Genomic DNA, 25,393 nt, shown 5'->3' with positions numbered 1-25,393 from the left:
GTGGAAATGATTACAGTATGATGATTTTGCTCTTTCAGGTTTGGGGTAGTAGGAATGGTATCATTGCTTAGAATTAGTTTAATTTTAATTGTAAACTTTGTAAAAGTTGTTTGCATGAAAGTATTCTTTATTGTTCTTGTTGAAATTATTTCAGATAAACAGATTATCTCAACTATGTTAATGGATACTTTGATTACTTCTAATGCTACAATGCTTCTTCATTTATGTAAGATAATTTAATTTTATTTGTGACAAGAGAAACAGAGTTTCCAGTGATGAACGAAGGAAATTCTCATTATTAATTAAGTAAACATTTGAACAGATCAAGCCTATTGTTTTCTGCCTAAAGCATGCAACAACAGATGATTTTAAGAAACAACTTTTCAATTACAGTGAATATATTTTCTCATTGTATGTAAAAAAAAGTTATGTGCATTGAATGGTTATAAATGCATAGTGAATTCAGATGATGAGGGGGGGTTATGAAAATAGCCCTTAAACTAATTCATAATAAACAATAATTAACTTATTATTAGCAGAATTTACAACATTAACAAAATTTTTACTTATGCTGGGCTATGTTAAAAAATGGAGATGAGCTTTCCATGGAAATGATGAAAGAAGGATTCACTACACATGCTCAGGTTGTTAAGACTGAGATGATCTGAATATATTCTTCCTTTATGGCTATTTGGAATTAAGAGCAAAGTAATGAACACTATGAGGCCAGTTATTATGTGTGTACACTGTGTTTGTCCTCTTATGAAGGATGAAGAAACATTGCCAACTTTGTAGGAGCTTGGCTAACTCACCAGCAGCTGAAAATCCCTTACGAAGGTTCCTTTATCATTCTAAGCACGATTCGAATATGCCTTTCCAACCACATAACACTGTCATTACCAACTGAGCTACAAGAGGATCCATGTGTCCTTTAAATATACTAATTAAAAAAAAATTAGTTAAAAAGACATTATATTCAATATACAAAATTTTCTTTAAATATGACAGCTATATAAAAAGGCAAAAATTCTTACTAGCACTAAAATATATGAATTCTATTCATATATTTTAGTGCCAGTAAAAATAAATAAATAAATAAATAAAATAAAATAAAATACCCTAAATGCTAAAGAACATTAACTAAGTATTAAATCTACCTGAACAGCAGTGATTAATATCACTTGATGGGATTCTTTTCTTGAGTTGCGACTATTAGTGATAAGACCTAATTCTGGTCTATTAGAAAATGGAAAATTAAACTGAGATTATTTTAATATTATATGCAAAATTCACATATTTCATATTTTCTTTCAAATCTGGAATCTCTTTTACATGAATTTAAACAAGGACAATTTTTTAAAGAGTTAAAAAAATTCGGATGAAAGCAGATGCTCATGCAGGATAATATTCCAAATAGATTATATAATTCAACTAGGAAAAGGAATAAAGGAGGTGGGTAGAGAAAGAGAACATTAATTTATATCATGTTCATTGTAAATATTATATAAAATCACAAAACATTTTCCAAATCAGTGAGTTCTATTTTCTAAATAATTTCTGAATTTTAACATAAAATTTTTGGTTATAAATTTCTTTAAGAATGACAGTTGTGAATGCGACATTTATGAATTACTTTAAGCAAAAATATGGGAAAGAGACTTGGGTTTACTAATCATGCATGTAAAGAATTACTAAGGAAAGATGAGATAAAGTTATACCAAATCAATTTAACTGATTTTAAATTTCTCATCTTGAAATACATATCATCATCATCATTAATTTCCTGATATGTACCCCCAAGGGATGTTCAGGTTACTATGACAGCACTACATGATTAAGTTTACATTATTATTAATCTCCTATCAACAATGTATTATAATCAGAACCTTTGTAGCTCACTTGGTAACAATGGGCTTTGGTTGAAAAGATATAGGTTCAAAATCCTATTTAGGACCATTAAAAATGCTTTTCAACTAAAAGTGAGTTAGCTGAAAAAAAATAAGAAAAACAAACTGGTCAATTTACACACAAGGATTGCAGCTCACATTAATTACATTACTATAAGACTCAATGGCCATGGACAGGCCATCAAGCACAACATATAAGGTGAAGACGAGAATATATAATATAACTCTTTAGTTAAAATCATTATAATCACTCATACCATTTTATTATGTAACCAAAACAGATGGAAGAATAATAACAGAATGTTTTTGATTAAGTTTCTGACAATCAAGCTAGTTTTTATCTATACTTCCCAATCAACCAAATAAGCTTGCTTTTATTATTATCATTATTACATGACACCTCCAAGGAGTCTAAGAACTCACTGAAAAAGGACAGACCAGTCCACAGAATCTATCATTTATACTATTCAATCCTCCATTTACACACCGTGTCTTTTACAGCCTATTAACAGTATTTTTTTTTTTTTTTTTTTGTATCAATAACAAAATGCTATGAGTTGGCATAATCAAAAGAATTCTAAAAATGAAGGAAAATTCACGTAAAAAATGTTTGAATTTTTGTATCATAGGCATCATTAGTACATTTTTTTTGTCTGCAAATGTATGTGTTTGCTAGCCAATTTGCTTGTATGCTGGATGAAATATCGAAGTTTCTAGGAGAAAAATCCTGCTATCTCCATATGAGACTGGCTAACTCACCTTCAATTGAAAAAGTCCATACAAAGATTGTCTTCATCGGAATGGGAATTGACTCAGGTATTTTCCAATCAAAGGGTGCAATATCCCGTTTTTCTTCCAACTGCATGTTTTTTTTTTTTTTGTATGAAAAGAATATCTAATAAAGAATAAGAAACACGTACTGGGAAGCATAATTAAAGAAATGGCTAATAACTACGAGAGACAGTATGAAAGTAATGTCTTCTAATTTGTTTTCAGATAATATACATTATTTAACAAAGACTTTTACATGGATTAACCTATTAGATCTTGCAAGCATTCTGTCATTTTCTAACAAAGTCTCCATCATTCTCTATTTTTGCCATCACTGAGTGAGACACTGTGTTGATTCCATAATTTACTTCAACCTAAGGGATCCTCATGAAAAGCTTGTTTCAGTTCTTTCTTTTTCCATAAAATGGCATCCTCAGAGTATATGCTTCAGAGAGCCAAAGAGACAGTGGTACTGGGGGTTGCCAATTCTGGACTATCAGCAGGATGGGGAAGATCTGACCCAGCCAAATTGCAAGTACATCCTTTGTGCACAAACCAGTGTGAGGCTTGAGGCTAGGCACTGTCATGGTTTCACTACTCTTAAAGTGTCTATCCTAGTGTCTAATTGTGATGTTTCAACAGCATTGTCTCTATACACATTTTTTCTTCAGATGGGTATGAACTTCCACTGGACTCGCATCTTCAGTGTAAGGAATTCAATCACCAATCTGCTTCAAACATGAATCCATAACATCTGCCATTTTGAACCATTTGTGTGGTATGTGCCCACGTGACTGATCATAACACCACTCATTAAAGGCTACCGCTGCCCACTCAGTGATATGTAATGTGTCTGCTGTGCTCAAATTGAAAAAAGTGTGACATTATTTATATACTGTCCCTCATACTACTTACTATGGAAGTCTGGAGTCTATGCACTGGATTGAGATAGATTGTTGAAGATTATTGCAGAAGTAACTTAGACCACAACAAAAATGTAGTTTCATGTGATTTCCAAGTTTCTGGAAGAAAACCTGCCACTTTCATCTGACACTAGCTACTTCAGCTAGAGCTGAAGTAGCTAGTGTCAGATGAAAGTTAGGTAGTTCGGTGTGGCCTTTCAAAGGCTGTGTTGTTCCTCATGCTGTGACTGAGAATCAGTGTTATACACAGATATATTCTTCACATGAACAGAGATGTCTAGGGTGAATGAAAATTGTTTGCAATCAAGAACAAAAAATCCAAAAAAAAATCCACCAGGCAGCATCGATGAATAAGCTACTCTAACTTGTGCCCACCCCCCATTTTATCATTATTGTGAGTATTTCTCATCAAAATTAATAATCAATTATAGTGCATTAAATCACTATCATTCCAATTCTAAATCAGCCAACTATGCCTACCGTTTAAGTGCCAACTATGCCTACCGTACACAACAAAGATGGCAGCAACAAAAGCCAAAGGCAAAAGAGCACCCCGTGTCTCGCCAGCACAGTGCTGTCGATCGCCGCTGACAAATCTATTACAGGCCGCAGCTGCAAAACTGGTGCCACAGAAAAAAAAAAAAAAAAAAAAAAGGTATATTCTGTGAGTTCTGTTGCCACTGGCTGCACGCTTCCTGCGCCAAAATAGATCAATATGTGCAAAAGCTATTTATTGAACTTAACCAGCCGTTTTTCTGTTCACTGTGCCTCCTTTCGGTAAAACAACTTCTGAACATAGGTAAACGTGTAGAAAACCTCGAACAGCATATCAATGCTGTGAATGAAACTTCATCATCAAATTCCTGCCATGTACTCTCAAGGGGTGTACAGGATATGACAGTACTATATGAAAAATTTACATCATTACTAACTTCCTATCTACAATTTTCCTCTAAATCAGTCTGTTACTTGTCAAGACTCCAACATTATCAGATCTTATATTTCTATCATCTACGATAAAACATCGTCTATGGCAGGTTTTACCATATCAATCCACCTATATCTTGGTCTTCCTCTGGGTCGTTTTCCTGCAAACCTGACAGAGAACACTTGTTTTGCTAATCTTTCCTTGCCCATTCAGGTGGTATGGTCATGTTTAAGTGACCATACCACCTGAGATTAGTTCTGCTAACACATTCCTGGATGCTGACAATGTCAAGTTCTTGACATTGTGTTCGTGCTTGGGAATTAATACAAAGACACGTGCACACAAGTACTACATAACAGCAAATGAGAACTGAAGCTAGGAAGCTAACGTTTTCCTAAAGTCCTGGTGGTGCCCCCTGGCGGGCTATATTGGTGGTTCTTGGACTTTGGGCTGAAGTTCTTCTGATAATTGTTTCCCAAATTTGGGGCAGTCTCATGCATCCAAATTTGTTGAGGTTTGGCATGTTCCTAAGGGCTGAGGCTGATTCCATGAATAGTCTTTCATACTTGAACTTGCTGCGGTGTATGACTGTGGCTTTCTTCCATCTTATTCTGTGGTGAGTATCCAGAGCATGGCCTGCAAGGCAGGAAAAATTCTACAAACAGATAGAGGGGACAGCCATGGGTTCACCACTTTCCCCACCCTTGGCCAACTTCTTTATGGAGACTTTTGAAGAGAAAGCCTTAAACTCAGCCCCACAAAAACCTACCATATGGCTTCGCTACGTTGATGATGTGTTTGCTATTTGGCCACATGGCCCGGATTCACTCCTCTCCTTCCTAACACACTTAAACAACCAACACCCTAGAATCAAGTTCACCCTGGAAAAAGAGGAAAACAATAACCTCCCCTTCCTAGACACACTAGTCACCCGCCAACCTGATGGAACCTTGGTTTTCTCAGTTTATAGAAAACCCACCCATACAGGCAGATACATTCACCAACAATCCCATCACCCCCCCTCACAACAATATGGAGTTATTAAGACACTATTCAACAGGGCAAAAATAATCTGTTCAAATGATCAAGCCCTAACCACTGAACTAAATCACATCCATGACACTTTCTCAGCCAATGGCTATCCCCCCCCCCCAAAAAAAAAATCCAGAGAATACTTAACACAGTTATCCACAACCCACCACCCCCCTCCCCTTCACAAAAAAGATTACTCTAAATCCATCACCATTCCCTACATCCGAGGCACCTCGGAAAAAATCAACAAAATCTTAAGAAAACACGACTTAACCACTTGTTATAGACCACATAGAAAATTGGCATCCCTTATCCGCTCCACTAAAGACCAACCACTTCCCCTAGACCTACCTGGTGTGTACCAGGTCCCTTGCAGCTGTAAATTGTCTTACTTTGGCCAAACAGGCAGGACAGCAAATATCAGAATCTCAGAACACAAGGATTACATCCGATTTCACCAGTACAGCCACTCTGGGCTTGCAGACCACGCTCTGGATACTCGCCACAGAATAAGATGGAAGAAAGCCACAGTCATACACCGCAGCAAGTTCAAGTATGAAAGACTATTCATGGAATCAGCCTCAGCCCTTAGGAACATGCCAAACCACAACAAATTTGGATGCATGAGACTGCCCCAAATTTGGGAAACAATTATCAGAAGAACTTCAGCCCAAAGGCCAAGAACCACCAATATAGCCCGCCAGGGGCACCACCAGGACTTTAGGAAAACGTTAGCTTCCTAGCTTCAGTTCTCATTTGCTGTTATGTAGTACTTGTGTGCACGTGTCTTTGTATTAAGTTCCCAAGAAGATGGCAACGTGACGTTTGCCGAAATATCGGAAAGTATATATTAAAGTTTATTTAATTTATATTTCTAGTATACGCTATCAATTCCTTAAATATTAGTTATCATGTTTAACCAGCATATAAGCCTCTCAACAAGAATAATGATCATCCACGGAGATTCCTTCGCACGCAAGGCCCGCCATTACGGCAAACTGAAGCTTAAGTTATCCAGACAACTTAACCGTCTGGCATTCCTAAAACGCTGCCGGGATAATCAAGTTATCCCAAACTGTGTAAAATTTAAACACCGCTTCGTCTCACAGAAATCTCTCCGTATCTACAACCGGGCAAGCCAGGCTTTACTTCGGGAGCAAATTACCGCTACACGCGGTTCCCTAGCCGACATAAACAGAGCTATTTTAGCGCTAGAGAATGAGCTTTCACATACGCTTAATCACGAGCTTTGGTCAGTCCTACATGACGTCTCGTGTACAGCAGCTAACAAAGAATTCGATCGAATACGGAGCAGAAATATCAACAAGTTCGATAAATTAATAAAGAACTCGGCGTCCAAACCTAAACTACAAACCAACACTGTAGTTAACCTTTCTTCAGTTATCTTGAAGCCTGAAGCACTCAACGCTCTATCACATGGTCACAACTTCGCCATTGCTCCTAAGAAATTAACGATCCAAATTGAACGCGGAATTTGCCAACTTCCACCACATCGCCAACGATATTCGATTAGTTGTGGCAAATTCCGCGTTCAATTTGGATCATTAATTCCTCGGCCGTTAATTTCTTAGGAGCAATGGCGAAGTTGTGACCACGTGATAGAGCGTTGAGTGCTTCAGGCTTCAAGATAACTGAAGAAAGGTTAACTACAGTGTTGGTTTGTAGTTTAGGTTTGGACGCCGAGTTCTTTATTAATTTATCGAACTTGTTGATATTTCTGCTCCGTATTCAATCGAATTCTTTGTTAGCTGCTGTACACGAGACGTCATGTAGGACTGACCAAAGCTCGTGATTAAGCGTATGTGAAAGCTCATTCTCTAGCGCTAAAATAGCTCTGTTTATGTCGGCTAGGGAACTGCGTGTAGCGGTAATTTGCTCCCGAAGTAAAGCCTGGCTTGCCCGGTTGTAGATACGGAGAGCTTTCTGTGAGACGAAGCGGTGTTTAAATTTTACACAGTTTGGGATAACTTGATTATCCCGGCAGCGTTTGTGTTCTCAAAAAAGCAAAACCTCCAAAATCCAACATATCTATTAGTGAATACAAGTCACTACAAGAATTGAAGAGAAACAAAGAAATAGTGATCACAAAAGCGGATAAGGTGAACGCCACTGTGGTACTCAACCTTAATGACTACACAGGTAAGCTCAAGGCTTTGCTATTAGATCGATCCACTTACCTCCCCATTAATTACAATCCCACCAACTCACAAATTAGAAAACTTCATAGGCTCCTTAAGAAGGTTACTTCTTGGCCTGTGGAGGTTACCAACAGACTAAAACCCTATAACTCTAGACCCCCCTGCATATATGGGCTCCCTAAAATACATCAAGAAAATGTGCCATTACGTCCCAAAGTGGATGGCATTGATTCCCCCACTTACAAACTAGGCAAGCATTTAGCCAAAGCGCTCTCACACTATACTGGCAACACACCATCACACATAAAAAAACTCAGCCCACTTCAAAGCCAGTATAGAAAACCTTACACTGCAACACAATGACATAATGGTCAGTTTTGATGTCTCCTCTCTATTCACGAATGTACCCCTCAAAGAAACCCTAGAGCTAATCCAAGCTAAATTTCCTCCCGATATCTCAGCCCTATTTCAGTTTACAATAAACTCAGGCTATTTCGTTTGGCAGGAAAAATTCTACAAACAGATAGAGGGGACAGCCATGGGTTCACCACTTTCCCCACCCTTGGCCAACTTCTTTATGGAGACTTTTGAAGAGAAAGCCTTAAACTCAGCCCCACAAAAACCTACCATATGGCTTCGCTACGTTGATGATGTGTTTGCTATTTGGCCACATGGCCCGGATTCACTCCTCTCCTTCCTAACACACTTAAACAACCAACACCCTAGAATCAAGTTCACCCTGGAAAAAGAGGAAAACAATAACCTCCCCTTCCTAGACACACTAGTCACCCGCCAACCTGATGGAACCTTGGTTTTCTCAGTTTATAGAAAACCCACCCATACAGGCAGATACATTCACCAACAATCCCATCACCCCCCCCTCACAACAATATGGAGTTATTAAGACACTATTCAACAGGGCAAAAATAATCTGTTCAAATGATCAAGCCCTAACCACTGAACTAAATCACATCCATGACACTTTCTCAGCCAATGGCTACCCCCTCCCCAAAAAAAATCCAGAGAATACTTAACCTAGTTATCCTCAACCCACCACCCCCTCCCCTTCACAAAAAAGATTACTCTAAATCCATCACCATTCCCTACATCCGAGGCACCTCGGAAAAAATCAACAAAATCTTAAGAAAACACGACTTAACCACTTGTTATAGACCACATAGAAAATTGGCATCCCTTATCCGCTCCACTAAAGACCAACCACTTCCCCTAGACCTACCTGGTGTGTACCAGGTCCCTTGCAGCTGTAAATTGTCTTACTTTGGCCAAACAGGCAGGACAGCAAATATCAGAATCTCAGAACACAAGGATTACATCCGATTTCACCAGTACAGCCACTCTGGGCTTGCAGACCACGTTCTGGATACTCGCCACAGAATAAGATGGAAGAAAGCCACAGTCATACACCGCAGCAAGTTCAAGTATGAAAGACTATTCATGGAATCAGCCTCAGCCCTTCAGGAATATGCCAAACCTCAACAAATTTGGATGCATGAGACTGCCCCAAATTTGGGAAACAATTATCAGAAGAACTTCAGCCCAAAGGCCAAGAACCACCAATATAGCCCGCCAGGGGGCACCACCAGGACTTTAAGAAAATGTTAGCTTCCTAGTTTCAGTTCTCATTTGCTGTTATGTAGTACTTGTGTGCACGTGTCTTTGTATTAAGTTCCCAAGAAGATGGCAACGTGACGTTTGCCGAATTATCGGAAAGTATATATTAAAGTTTATTTAATTTATATTTCTAGTAAACGCTGTCAATTCCTTAAATATTAGTTATCATGTTTAACCAGCGTATAAGCCTCTCAACAAGAATAAGTTAAAACTGGTTTGAACACTGCCTTGTATACAGTGTTCAAATTTAGTGTTCCAACTATTTTCTCTCTTATTCCATATGAATTTATTCAACTGACTTCTTACCATACCAGCTTTGTTGATTCTGTTGTCTATTTCCATATTTAATTTACCATCTTCACTAAAAATGGTGCCTAAATAGCTGAAATGTTTTACTTGTTCCACAGGTTCTCCATTCACAACGCAGTTGACATTTTCAATGCTTCTGCCTATTTTCATTGTCTTTGTCTTGTTATTGCTGACCTTGAATGAAACTTTTACCTCCAAAATACGTGCAGTGGAAGCTAAGCTCGAACAAATTGATGACCAGAACAATGCAAGCTAATCTTTGCCTGCGAATGAACTCCACGAGCTAATCGCATCAATGGTAAATGACTTGGAGGCCAAAAACAAGAAATTCAATGCAGTTATGAACTTTCAGACAGAAAACAGAAAATCATTAAAAGAAGACATCAACAAACTTGCTGAAGAATGCAATCGATTCTTAGAATCCCATCGATTCTAAGAATATTGAACTGAGGTGCCATCGTTTCAGGCCTGTAAATAAAAGAAAGGATGAAACAAACTTTCCACACCTAGTAAAAGTGATTTGCAACACACTGACAAGCACATCAAAACTAATGTCAGAGATCAACAACAAGTTCAAAGACACTTGTCCCCAATCGTGCATATATATGCTCGACCAGATTTAACATTTACACAAAAGAAACAAGGACGCCAGCTTTGAAGACAACTCGAAGAAAAATATCAAAATGGTGACAACAGTTGGATCATCGACTACAGACAAGTTAAACTGGTGTAAAAACCAAGTGATGCCACTAGCAGTCACCATAGAAATCAGTATTAAGGCACTGCATAGGAAATGTGCAAGACCCTTGTGGTGAAACATATGACTCACAAAACCCTACATATCCACTTCACCAACATCCATGGCCTAAACTTCAACCTTAATAGTGTCCACTACCACCTTCAGTCTACCAAACCCCACCTACTCTTTCTTTCTGGCAGAAACTCAAATCTCACCTCCCCCCAGCATTATTTATTTCAACCTTTCAAACTACTCACTCTTCAACTTTCATCCCAAGGGTGGTGTCTGCGCATACATCCGCTCTGACATACCTTGACAGAGAGCACTCAACCTAGAATCACCCAACTTTGACATTCTTTGGTTGAAAATATCCCTTCCCCACTCAGTCAAATTCATTTGCTGTCTCTACTGCTCAACCAATGCAACCAACCACTCTGCACTCTTTAATTTCCTCTCCTTAAAAATTGATTTTCCCCAATCCCACTTTTGCAACAGCGAAATAATTCTCCTAGAAGATTTTAATGTCAACAACACCAGCTTTCCTCCTCCAGTTATACAGGTATTGCAGGCAGAGATGCTGAAACATTTTACATCAGTAACGACCTTACACGACTTGTTCAGATGCCAACCAGGATATCAGATAACCCGAACCACTCCCCAAACTTCCTAGATCTCTTCCTCACCAATAACCCCTCCAAATACACAGTGAAAGTAGTGAGCCCCCCCTGGGTAATTCTGACTACAATCTAGTGCTCATCTCCTCCCCCAATGCAACAACGCTTACACAGACACTCCCATTCAAGAGTCATTTGGCATTATATCAGTGTCAAGTGGGACAGCTTCTGCAACTTCTATGCCACATTCCCATGGTTGGAATGCTGCTTCCAGCCATCCAACCCAAACATATGCATCGAACTTATTACCAAAGTAATACTCACTGGCATGGAAACATACATTCCACACACTACTCTGAACTGCCATTCCTGACTAAATCCTGGTTCTCCAAAAGATGTACCAAGGCTGTACAGAGGAAACACCACACATACCGTAACTGGCTTAAATCAAGAACCTCATCCTTCTTTAGAGCTTATGCCGAAGTCCAAAATAGATGCAAAAAAACAATCAACACTTCCAAAACAGAGTTCGAAAGAGCAAAAAAGCAGAAAACTAGCAGCCTATCCAAACGGCAGTCGAGCCTTTTGGTCTCTTGCCAAAGCAATTGGTCGTAACTTCTGCCCAACACTATTCCCACCCTTATTATCCCCAGATGGCTCTATTGCATCATCATCACCCACAGAAAAAGCCAATCTTCTGGCTTCATACTCTGCTTCCAATGCATGCATAACTGACAATGGTAAATGCCCCCCCCCCCCCCCCAGACACCCAACATACAATGACCCCTATATTCTTTTTCTAGATGAGATCAGAAAAATACTGTCCAAATTAGAGACACAAAAGTCTCCTGGCCCTGATGACATTCCCTTAATTGTCCTGAAAGTTTGCACACCAGAACTGACTCCTATCCTATGTTGCCTATATATACTTTCTTATTCCATTGGAATCTATCCCACAAACTGAAAATTCAACCCATTCCCAAGAAGAGTGACAAGTCACTGCCATCCAACTACCGCCCTATCTCGCTTACCTCAGTCCTGTCTAAAATAATGGAAAAAATCATCAATTCCAAATTCCTACACTACCTTGAGGACACCCACCTAATAAATGACTGCAAGTATGGATTCCATCACTGCTGATCAATAGGAGATCTGCTCACATATGTCACCCGCCCCTCTGAACAAATACCATGGAGAAGTCTGGTGAATCCCAAGTGCTTGCACTTGATCTATCCAAAGCCTTTGACCGGGTCTGGCACAAAGGCTTACTAAGAAAACTAACATCATTTGGTCTTCCACAAGGTTCTGTCCTCTCGCCAACCCTCTTCCTGCTATATGTCAACGACCTACTTCAGTTCACCTCCAACCCAATACACAGTTTTGCAGATGACAGTACATTATACTCCTCGCTTTCATTTAATAAACCTAACCCTACACAATTCGTCTCAACATACAGAACATCAACCACCACCCTCAATTCTGATCTCCAAGCCATCCTACAATGGGGTTTGGATAACCTTATCAATTTCAATGCTAATAAAACCCAGTTCTGTCCTATTTCCCCATAAAAAAATCAATTTTTTTCCAGTATCCTTTTTGATGATACTCAAATTTCCAGACAGTTTAAGATCTCTCTTCTTGGAATTACCCATACATCAAACCTCTCTGGTATAAACATAACATAACCATTGCATCCTCCACTTCCAAAAAACTAGGATTTCTCTTTCACTCAAGAAGTTACTTCACCCCTGACCAGCTGTTAACATTATACAAATCACAAATCCACCCAGCTATTGAATACTGCTCCCACATATGGAGTGGGCCCCCTAAAAGCTCCCTCAAAATGCTTGACTCAATACAGAGGGGAGCAATTAGACTTATCAATGACCCATCTCTTACCAATTCTCTCCCCCCACTTTCGCACAGAAGTTTGGTTTCTGCAATATGTATATTCTACAAATATTTCCATGAGAAATGCTCATCTGAAATAACATCAATAATTCCTCCACTCAGTACTAAGCTCGTTGGAACACATGCAGCTGCTGCTCAATATCCCTTCAAAGCACAACACCTAGAAACAAACAGAACAAATTTCTTTTCCTCCTCCATCCCTGCAACTGCTGCACTGTAGAACAGCCTCCCACCTGCTGTGTTTCCCAAGGAATACAATTTACAGTCATTTAAATCAAATGTAAACAAGTTCCTCCTCTCCCAACCCATTACCCATACACAATACTAATGTGCTATAGGTTGATCAACCAATCTCTTGTATATGGGCACAACATTAAAAAAAAAAAATTATTTCAAAGAAATTACTTTTCTTCAGTGGAACAAAAGAGCAACTTCAGCTTCTTGAAGTCACTCATTTATTATTATTATTAAGAGAGATCTCTAGGGAGTAAGGAACTCATTGAGGAAGGCCATACTATTCGCACCAGCTGTCATACCTGTTCTTGAATTCATTCATGCTACTTGCACACACAACATCCAATGGCAATCCATTCCAATCATGCACTACTCTATGAGAGAAAAATCTAGACCTAATCCCCTTCTTGACAGCATTCATTCTCAACTTCCATGGATGTCCTTTGTCCTTACCCCACCCTCCATAAAATGAAAAATTTCATCAACTGAAGTCCTATGTGACTGTTTCAAAAGTTTGTACGTCTTGATCATATCACCTTTCTTTCACTCATTTATTATTATTATTAAGAGAGATCTCTAGGGAGTAAGGAACTCATTGAGGAAGGCCATACTATTCACACCAGCTGTCATACCTGTTCTCAAATTCATTCATGCTACTTGCACACACAACATCCAACGGCAATCCATTCCAATCATGCACTACTCTATGAGAGAAAAATCTAGACCTAATCCCCTTCTTGACCTTCTTGGCATTCATTCTCAACTTCCATGGTTGCCCTTTGTCCTTACCCCTCCATAAAATGAAAAATTCCATCAACTGAAATCCTATATGACCCTTTCAGAAGTTTGCACGTCTCGATCATATCGCCCCTCTTTCTTTTCTTTGCTAGTGTCTGCAGCCTACAAATTCTCAACTGTCTTCATAATCTGTATTCCACAATCATTCTTAATCCTTTGCACTCTCTCCACTGTACCAGAATCACCACGAAAACCAGGAGACCAGACCTGCATGCAATAGTCCAAATGAGGTCTTATCAAGGCATTGTAAATTGCAAATTGACTTACTTATCTTTACATGTCATGGTTCGTTTCAGCATTCATTATTCTCTGAGTTGTATTTACAATTTTTGCTATATGATCCTTGAACTTCAACTTCTTGTCTATTGAAACGACCCTAGATCCCTAGCCTCATCAGTTTCTTCAAGCATAATCCCACCAATATAATATGACATTGGATATCTAATCACACCAAAGTGCATAACTTTTTATTAGCATTGAAATGACAGCCATTTTTGAATTGTGAAAATATGGCAACACTACATACACTAATATTTGGCAACACTAGTGTGATGCGAATCAGTTATCTTTCGTCGTACGTCTGGCAAGTACGCATCTGCTTAAGAATCTACCCTTACTATATGCTGTACCTAGCGATATCGATTTATTGTGTCAATTTCATTTAAAATTTTTAAATCTTTGCCAAGATGCCAAGAAATGATTTTACACTTTCAAGTAAAATTGCTTTGCTGGATAAAATTAAAAGCCAGCCATTAAATACAAGCCATCGTAGACTTGCCGATATAACTGGTGTACCAAAATCAAAAATAGCGCATCTCCTACAACGAGAAAATCAACTGCATGAGGAGTGGACGTGACAGAAAGAAATTCCAGGAACATCCAAAAGAAAGTGTGATGGAAAGGATCCAGAAGTCGAAGAAGCATTAGATCAATGGTTTTCTATAGTTAGCAGGCAAGGGGTGAATATCAGAGGCCCAGTGTTGAAGGCAAAGTCAGAGGAAATCACTAAAAAGCTGGACCACAACAATTTTAAAGCAACTGCTGGTTGGTTGTCTCGATGGAAAGTGAGACACAATATGAAATTTAAAAAAGCACATGGCAAAAAGGGCAGTGCTGACAATGTAAGCGCTGAACAATGGCAAAATACTAAAATCCTTACTTTTTTAGAGAATTTCTGTTCGGATGATATTTACAATGCTGATGAAACCGGCCTCTATTATCGTGCTATGCCAGACGGCTCCCTGTGTTATAAGCACATTGCACTGTCAGGGTATAAAAGGGCAATGGACCGCATTACTGTGTTATGCTGTGCAAATATGTCGGGTACGGACAAACGAAAACTACTAATTGTAGGAAAAAATGCTAAGCCTCGATGCTTTAAGGGGTAAGAATAGAGAGTTTACCAGTAGAGTACCATGCCAATAGTAATGCGTGGATGACTTCTGAAATTTTTCGGAATTGGCTTATGAGTTGGGACGTAGAATTACAACTTAAGCAGAGGAAAATTTTGTTGCTTCTCGATAATTGTGCTGCACACCCTCATTTAGATAATCTAAAAAATATAAGGCTGGAATTTCTTCCTCCTAATACAACATCCTTAGTGCAACCAATGGACATGGGGATAATAAAAAATTTAAAGACGGCGATCGAGGAAAATTGGTTAATTACATACTGGAATCCATTGATGAAAACCTATTAACAAGTTCATCAACAGCCAGAGAGATCAGTGCAAAAATTTCCATTCTGCAAGCAATACAGTTTGTCTCTGACAGTTGGCGAGCTATAAAAAGCAGCACAATACAAAACTGCTTTGCTGTTTGTGGTTTAAAACCTTTGGAAGTTCTTGAAATTTTGGGTAGTGATGAAAATGAAGACATACTGCAAGCTCCTATCATGAATAATGAAGAATTTTCAACAATATATGACAATTTACCATGTTATGATGAAAATGAAAACTTTGAAGATGCAATTGTTGAAGTCGTTAAATCCAAATGTCAAAAATTTGATGAAGAATGCAATGATGAGGATAATGATCCACCTGTGCTTGTAACTAATCGTGAGGCCAAAAAATTTATAGTCGGATTACAGCGTTATTTTATGCAGGAAGGTAATGAAGGAAGCCCTACATCCGCACTGAATATCTGTGCTGATTTTGTAGAACTGCAAAATTTCAAAAGCAAAAGACAGACTACACTTGATGCATTTTTGCAGAATTAAAATTTGAAATTGTAAAAGTTATCATGTATGCATTATTTTTTCTGCACAATTTATAGTACAAATATTTTCTGCATTTTAGTTTAATAAACCATTAAAATAGGTACCTAATTATTATTATTTTTACCTACTTATTCATTTACCTGCATATTACATATTTTATTTTAGAATATATTATTAATTCATTTAATTGGGGTAGCCGCTTAATTGGGCCAAAATGGATTAGTCCCAACGTGTCCCATTTAAGCAGAATCGACTGTATATATAAAACTGAGTTTGCTGTCATAATAAACACACAAACAAAACAAGACAAAACCAACATTTAATTTAATATTTGGTAGCTTCATCAGAATTACTGGTTAACATAAAATTAAAAAAAAAAGAAAAAAGATAGTGATATCATTACACAATAAAAACAACTACTAATATAAACTGAATCATTGTACACTATCTTCTTTTGTAATTATGTTACAAAGCAACCCTGATGAAGCTATCAGATATTAAGGCAATGAAATCTATTTCTTACTTTTTGTTTATGATGAAAATAAACCTAGTTAATCATAAACAGACAATTATTACTATCATAAAGTATTTAATCATTACTTAAAATAGAGATCAAATGCAATAACTGATATTTACCTTCTAGCACAAAATGCTGTAATAAAAACAGATAACCAGCCTGCAAATGCTCTAAACAAAAATGAGAGAGAAAAAAAAATTATATATATATATATTAAAGGATGATTTATTCTAGTCTATTTTTTTACAATCCCTGAATTTTAAAAAAATCCACCCACATTATATCTTACAACATATTATTATTATATCTATTATATCTTACAAAATATTTTGTAGAATATAATAGCTCTTATACTTTTAAAAGTTCTTTCTACAATAATAATGAAATAAACAATATTCTTCTTGGTTGTTTGTCAGAAGCTATAGCACAATGCCCAAATCTAATTACAAATATTAATGAAAAACTGAAACTCATGAAGTCCTCATCTTACAAGTTTGCCAAATGTCTTGTTAGTTTTGCTGAAAAAAGATATTTGTGTCATATGCTATCACTGAGATACCTTCCAATTCTTACAACGGTTCATGAAGATTAGTCAGGTTTGAGTTATGGGGAGGAGACAGAGATCTGAAATGTAGTTTTATAAATAAACTATGACAAATGTGTGCATGTGCCAAACTCAAATCTCTGCTGCAATCAAGAGGTAATATGTTTTCATAATTTTCTTGTAGAAGCCTACATAACCTCATGATACTACACGCATAGAAGAAAGACCATCACATTTGATTCTAGTTACACACTAAAGGAAATTTTTCATTAAGGAGACCTTTTTTTTCAGCCAATTCCAGAGTCGGTTAATCTTTGGCTAGTAACTAGGGTTTTGACTCCCAGAAAAACCTCATGTTTTTGAATCCCATAATTTAGTAAAATAATCTTGTAGATCGCGCGTGCGCACACACACACAAGCATATACAAATAAATACTAGTTGAGGTTAAGAATATTTGCCTCTTATTTAGTATGCTGTGGGAATGTACTCAACCTCAGTAATGGTGGGGGGGGGGGGGCAGCCAACTACCTGCCAATTTCCAAAAGGTTAGAACTAAAAGTGGACTTTTGAAATCAAAAGGCATTAAAGGATTTATTTCTTTTATAAATTTATGATTTTTCTGTTCTATGATAATTAATTCAAAGATGATGCCTAGTACTGCCATGGATTTAATTATTCATTTATTTAAACTGAATATGTTTCACCTCTGACACTCTGAGGCTTACATCTCATTGGTGGGTATTACACTAAATACTACTTTAACATATAACTTTAATACACCTCACTTTTCAGTGTTTTATAATTAAATTCTGTTGCTTTTGTATCACATTTCTGATATGATCTAGTTCATTGCTGAAAAAAATGTGACACCTAAGCAATAGAATTATTTTTCTATCATTATAGCTTTTATGTGAATACATGCCACTTTTGTACTGAAACCATTTCTAAATCTTGGAACATATCCCAACTCAACATCAGCAGAATTCAAGATTAGCTATAATGAAAAATAGGAAGCATCAATGAAAAAGAAATGAAACTAGCAGAAGAATTGGCAATAGTGATTAGAATAAAGAAGATGTAGCTACAGTATTCAACATTAAATATGAGGAGAGTCTTCTTGAATGGTGGGAAATATCAAGTTGAGTGATGTGAGGAAATATTAGAATGTAGAACTGGACAATGAGACATTTGTACTCCCACAGAAGATTCTGCTAAGAAAGAAGTGCAGGAATTTTCTGAGGCACTAGTCAAGGCAGCTGAAACAATGAAAAAGGAAAAGTTGGAGATCTAAACAAAGTAGGAAATGACTAAACAAAGTAGGAAATGATTATCAGACATAGAAATTGGATAAAAGACCAAAGCTTATAATAATAGTAAATACCCTGGATTTCTGTTCAGGATGTTGACTAGTTATTGCTACCATGTTCCAGCAAAAATGTAAAAATATTCACATGGAGAGAAGATGCAAAAAATAAGAAACGTCTCGTTGATTATGTTACTGTTGATAGCAATGTTTTCCCAATGGTTCAGGACTCAAGGGTATACCATCTATTTCAAACTAGAAGTGATCACCATTTAGTTTTCAGCAGGATAAAAGTGAATTTCTTATTGAAAAGAAGAGGGTGTAAGAATGTTTAATATGAATCAAAGTTGAACAGCTTTTGGAGGTAAATTGTAGACACAAATATACAAACATTATTCAAGAAAAAACTGAAAGAGTTTGAAAACAAGAACAAAACATTAGAAATTCAGTGGCAAACCCTGAAGAAAACAATGACTCACCCAGAAAGAGAGGTGAGGTTGTCTGCAAGGAGGGAAAAATTAGAACTTCTTGGTGGACTCAGGAAGTCAAAGAGGCAGTGAAGTCAGTTTCACTCTTACAGAATATACAGAGAAAAATGCAAGAAAGTGAAGCACTGTATAAAACTTTAGAACACAGAAAATAAATATCAGGAATTCAAGTCTATTGAAAAATCTTAGAAATGAGGGAAAGAGTAGTATAAAAGGAATCAAAGATGATAAAGGTGACATGAAAAAAAAAAAAAAAAAAAAAAAAAGATATTCTAGATGTGTGGAGTAATTATTTTGAAAGAAGCAGTGATAGCACATTGGTAGAAAAAAAACTCAGCAGGAATGCATTCAAGAATACATAATCCATACTTGAAGGAGAAAAAGTCAGGAAAAATCTAAAATGTAAAAGGGAGCTGATGATATTTGATCAGAAATGTTCAAATATAGAGATATAAAAATTTTACAGTGACTACACTGTAGAGGGTCAAATTACAAATGATTGGAGTAGGGCTCTCACGGTACCCATTTACCAAAAGGGAAATAAAACTGAATGTGAGAATTACAAAGAAATTTCCTTATTAACTGTTCCTGGTAAGATTATGCAAGTACGCATGAGAAAAGGCTAAGAAATATTGTAGTAAGGAAGAATGGAGAAAAAACAAGCTGGGTTCAGGTCAAATAGGAGTTGCAGTTGAGAAACCATGGAAATATAACATGGATATGTATATAAGTTTTGTAAATCTGAAAAAAGGTATATGACAAAATGCCAAAAGAAAAGTTCTTCAAAACTCTAGAATTATATGGTGTAAAATGGATATATCAAGCAATACTTATTAGTCTATATTTGAGTTAAAAGTTAGCAGTTAGAATTGAAAGAGGTATAGGAAAAAAGATTCTATGTTAAATCTTCACTATCATTCATCATTTATGTGGATAACATTATGAAGGAAAGTTTTATTAAACCTGTTATCAAACTTGGAGATGTTAATCTCAGCACTTTACTTTATGCATATGAAGTTACACTTCTAAATAAATCTAGTACAAGTCTGCAAGATTCCTTGACTAAAATGAATCACTGCTGTAAGAAATTTGGTATGAAAATCAGCAATAAAAAGACAAAGATAATGAAAATAGGCAGAAACGCTGAAATATCAACTGCATCATGAATGGAGAATAAATAGAAGTAAAACACTTCAGCTATTTAGGCACAATTTTTATTGAAAATGGCAAAATAAATATCGAAACAGACAACAGAATTAGCAAAGTTAGCATGGTAGGAAGTCAAATTTATAAATCTATAATGAGTAAGAGAGAAATTTTTGCAAAACACTAAACTAGTTGTATACAAGACAGTGTTTAAACCAATTTTAACTTATGGATCTGAGAGATGGGTTAGAAAAAAAACACTTGATCAAAGACTGAAGGCTACAGATGAGAGTACTGAGAGAGATTAAGGCAGGATCATATTAAAAATGAGGATACTAGGAAAAAAACTTGACATTGTTAGCATTCAGGAATGTGCGCAAAACTAATCTCAGATGGTATGGTCACTTAAACAGAATGGGAGAGAAAAGGTAAACAAAACAAGTGTTCTTTGCTAGGATCACAGAAAAAAGCTTACAGGAAGACCAAGATCTAGGTGGACTGATACAGTAAGAACAGCCTTTGAAGACAGTTGATAATATTAATGTCGTGACAGATAACCTATTTCCAGGCAAGGCTGGACAAATACAATTGAGCGTGGCAAGTGCAAGAAGAATGATTGTTATGGGAAATTTTAACTACAGCACTATAAATTGGGGAGAGGAAGATGCATGTAGCAATAAGGGAATGGAATTTCTAGAATTCTTGAGGGACAAATGTCTTAGGCAACATGTAACAGAGGGAACAAGAGATTCAAGAGTTTTGGATTTGGTTATAGCATCAGAAGAGTTGATAATAACTGAGATGACATCTCTCCCACCAGTTGGAAAGAGTGACCATATGGTTTTGACTCGGAAAATGAATAGACATGCAGGAGTATCAAAGAGACGGGAAAGTATATGGAATTATAAAGCAGGTGATTATAATAGTCTTAGACGTCAACTTGGGAAAGTTTCATGGAGGGAGGAATTGGAAGGCCAGGATATCATTAGTGCTTGGGAAATTGGGAAAGAATATTTGTTAGCAGCAATGGTAAGCTGTATTCCACGAGTGAAGAAGACGACACAATTTGGAGTAAAGTGGATGACAAACAATATTAAACAGGAACTGCATGAGAAAAAGAGGCTATGGAAGAGACATAAGGAGACAGGTGAAGAGAAGATGCATGAAGAATATAAGACACAGGCCAGGAGAGTGACTAGTATGGTAAGGAAGGTGAAACTGGAATATGAGAAAAGATTGGCCCTTAGATCCAAGGAAAATCCTAGGGAATTTTTTAGCTATGTGGCCAGTAGGAGGAGGAGAAATGACTGTGGAAGAATGCCATTGTGAAATAAAAATGGGAATAGCGTGACTGATGCAGAGGACATAGTGGAATTGTTCAATGAACACTTTATTATAGTATTTCATCCTGGAGAAGTCAATTTGAATACTAGAGCAATAGGGCAGGTTCAAGGTTTAGAGGTGCAGGAGGAGAGTGTGTTCCAAATACTGACTACTCTAGATGTCAGTAAAGCTGTGGGACTGGATGATATTTCACCACAAGTTTTGAGAGAATCCTCTCTGATACCTATGCAATAGGTATCAGAGAGGAGCAATATCAAAGAGGCAGAAGGTTACAAGTGGGGGTTCCACAGGGCTCAGTACTGGGACCTATATTGTATAACCTTTATATCAATGACATTGTCCGTGGATTGCAAGAGGATATTCAGTTGTTTGCAGATGATGTGAAGCTGGGAAAGGTTATTAATAATAGTGCAGATGTGGTAGCCCTGCAAGAGGATCTGAATGTGTGTCAGTTTAATGCAGAAAAATCTAAGGTCTTGAGGTTTGGGACACATCGATGGGATGCTACATACTCTAAACTGGAGGAAGAAGGGGAGACAAGAGATCATGGTTTGATGATTGATAGAAACCTGAAATTTAGGGGAAATATTGCAAAGGTAGTGAAGGTAACACAGAGGATTGCTGCAATAATGAGAAGGACACTGACCTGCAGAGATAAAAGGGTTATCATTCCGTTGTATAAGACTCTAATCAGACCACACTTAGACTATTGTTCTCAGATCTGGTCCCCAGGATTTGAAGGGGATAAATTAACTGTGGAAAGGGTACAAAGGCAGATAACAAAGATGGTGTCAGGACTGTACAATGTTAGTTATGAGGATCGACTGAGGGAGTATAGACTGCAGAGTTTGGTGGATAGAAGAAGGAGAGGTGATATGATTGAGACTTTTAAACTGTTGAGAGGTGGTTACAGGGTTGACACTGGGAAGTTCTTTTGCTTGGCTGAACAGCAGGAAGGAGTCATGACAAGGGGCCATCCCTGGAAGTTATGATAGGAAACTGTGAGAAAAAGGGTGAGGAGTGGTTTCTTTGTATGGAGGGTGGTTGAACCATGGAATGCATTGCCTGATAGAGTGGTGAGAGTGAGAACGGTCAATGCGTTTAAGGAGTGGCATGATAGATTTTGTTTCCTAGGAGGGACTTCCCTCAATGAATCTTGATAGACTTGTGTTTCTTAGAAAGGACCTCCCACGATGAGTCTTTTGACTCCATGGAGGCCTGAATAATAATAATAACAATATTATACTAACTGTACTCACCCTAAAAAAAAAAAATATATATATATATATATATATATATTTGTCTAATTTGTAAAATATATTTGCTCAATTTTAATTACATATCCCTTTAAGTGAATAGAAGTTCCATAAAATGATTACTAGTGCTAAACCATGGTCGGAGGCTTTTTTTATTTATTAAAAAAAATATCCCATTTTGTCCTGTCTTCATTCACCAACTAGCAAAATCTACTCACCTCATGCAAATAGGTAAGTATATCTGCTGAACACTGTTTCTAGGAATATTCCAAATTCATCATGTAGATTTCTTTTTGTAAGAGCACCATATACTGTAAACTCTTTGAGTTCACTCCCACACTAGGGAGAATTTACAGTAGTTAAACTGGACTACTCTTGAAAAATGCCAGCAAGTACAGCAATCCCTCAGTTAATGCATCTCTGATTAGTGCGTTTTCAATTAGTGTGTCATTTTTTTTCTATACCCAAATGCAATTAAGTAAGTCATGTTGCATATGCTTACTAGATTTTGTCTCAGTAATAGCCCTCTAAAATTTGATTAGTGCACCTATATACATCTTAAAAATAAATGTTACAGATTTTTAAAATTTTCTATCTATACATTTTTTATGGCATTATTTTTAACTATTTTAAAAAAAATCACTCGCCAAGATGAAATAATTTAGTTACTGATTTAAAACATTTTACAGTTTTTTAATGACATACTACGCTATTTGCATGTACACTAGGTTCCAAATTTACTGCCAAAAGTTATGTCGTCTGCTAATTACATAACATTTTGCTGATCATATCTCGTGCCTCCTTTGCAATTGTTTTCATTCCTTTTTTTTATTTTAAAGTATTTTCCCAACCTTTAATCACCAGTAAAATAATTAGTGAACAAAAAAGTGGGAGTGTGAAAAAGATTCGAAAAGTATTCTGATTGGAAGAAATGAAATAATAAACTGAAACACTTGAAATAATAAAGAAAAATGAACAAGGCGAGTCCAGAGCAAAGATAGGACAGGAACATAAAATGGATGAATCAACTATAAGAGTAATTTTAAGCAAAGCTGATGAATACAAAGAGAAAGGTAAGGCTGCTTCAAGTTCATCATGCATGCAGACCACTCAAAATCAAAGTATTATAATGATCGAATTAGAGAGACTTCCTTCTACATGGATCGAAGATTGTAACCAAAAACAGATCCTGGTGTTAAATATTGTTGCTGTGCCATTGATATATATTTATTTAAGGTAGTTTATACTTAATTGGTTATTTCTTGATTTTATCCTTTCTTATTTTAACCTTACTCAATTTAAGTCCTATCAGCTGCTCTATTGTTATGTCGCTGTTTACCTTTGTTATGTCGTTATTATTTCTATATTATATCTTGGTTCCACCTCTAAATAGCCCGCTTTCTAATCTACTGTTGTGCCCTTAAAATATTAATTCAGATTTATCTCCTCTTTGGATATTGGCAAAATTTATAATATGCTGCGCCAACCAACATCCTATAACAGAGGAGACTCTTGTTCAGGGAAATAATTCCAAATTCAAAAGGGATACACACAATAATTAATCTCACGCTAGCGCTGTGCAGATTCAGTTAGCAGTCGTGACTCGAATCTCACTTAAGCAATTATATCTAAATTCCTTCCCGCCAAAAAGGTTGTATTTCATAAGTGGTGGTTTGAATTTGTAATCAGGCATAAACTCAGGTATAAGGTTCTAGTAGTAAGACTTATACGTTGGTTAGACATAACTGGTAATTAATTTACGGAATTGACAACGCATATAAAGTAAATTAATTAAAGATAACTTTAATGAATCACTTCTATATTTCGGCAATGTCACATTGCCATCTTCGGGAACATAAAGATATGGTATGTGCACTAAGGAACTAACAAAGCAAATGAGGAAGAAAATAAGAACTAATTTTGTTCCTAAAGTCCTAATGGTGCCCTCTTGCGGGCTAATTTGGTAGTCTTGGCAGTTGGGCTGAAGTTCTCAAAATGAAAGTCTCCCAAATTTGGGGCAGTTTCATGCACCCAAATTTGTTGAGGTTAGGAACGTTTTTTAGAGCTGCTGAAGATTCTTTGAATAGTCTTTCGTATTTAAACTTGCTGCGATGGATTATTTTTGTCTTCTTCCAACGAATTTTATGGTGGGTATCTAAGGAATGGTCTGCCAGCCCAGAGCGGCTGTACTGGTGAAACCGGATGTAGTCTTGGTGTTCTGAAATCCTGATATTTGTTGTTCTGCCTGTTTGGCCAAAGTAGGACAATTTGCAGCTGCAAGGGACCTGGTATACACCAGGTAGGTCTAGGGGAAGTGGTTGGTCTTTGGTAGAGCGGATAAGGGATGCCAACTTTTTATATGGTCTGTAACAGGAAGTAAGGTCACATTTTTTGAGGATATTAGTTATTTTTTCAGAGGTGCCCTGGATGTAGGGGATAGTGATAGACTTGGCGTAGTCTTTATTGTGGAGGGGGGGAGGGGGTTGTGGTTTATAGGTTTTAGTATTTTTTGGATTTTTTTGGGGTTGTAGCCATTGGCTAAGAAAGTGTTGAGGATGTGGTTTAGTTCCATAGTCAGGGCCTTGTCATCTGAGCAGATTAATTTTGCCCTGTTATATAG

General features: G+C 37.0%; 1 protein-coding gene across 1 annotated transcript in view; it reads right to left on the bottom strand.

Moving 5' to 3' along the window:
- Positions 1-25,393, bottom strand: part of LOC150096967 (GPI ethanolamine phosphate transferase 1-like) — a 311,441-nt gene that overhangs the window by 103,060 nt on the left and 182,988 nt on the right. The window contains exons 17-18 of the mRNA XM_090408103.1: positions 16,811-16,861; positions 1,158-1,236 (exon numbers count right to left, since the gene is read on the bottom strand). Coding sequence (XP_090264229.1) covers positions 1,158-1,236; positions 16,811-16,861 — 130 coding nt within the window. The remainder of the gene's footprint in view (positions 1-1,157; positions 1,237-16,810; positions 16,862-25,393) is intronic.

This window comes from Typopeltis vanoorti, chromosome 18 (genome assembly GCF_054136105.1).
Source record: "Typopeltis vanoorti isolate ZY-2024b chromosome 18, IOZ_Tvanoo_1.0, whole genome shotgun sequence".
In the NCBI taxonomy this organism is placed as follows: domain Eukaryota; kingdom Metazoa; phylum Arthropoda; class Arachnida; order Uropygi; family Thelyphonidae; genus Typopeltis; species Typopeltis vanoorti.
Note: the sequence above shows the minus strand (reverse complement) of the source record. Positions and strands in the feature narration are given on the sequence as shown.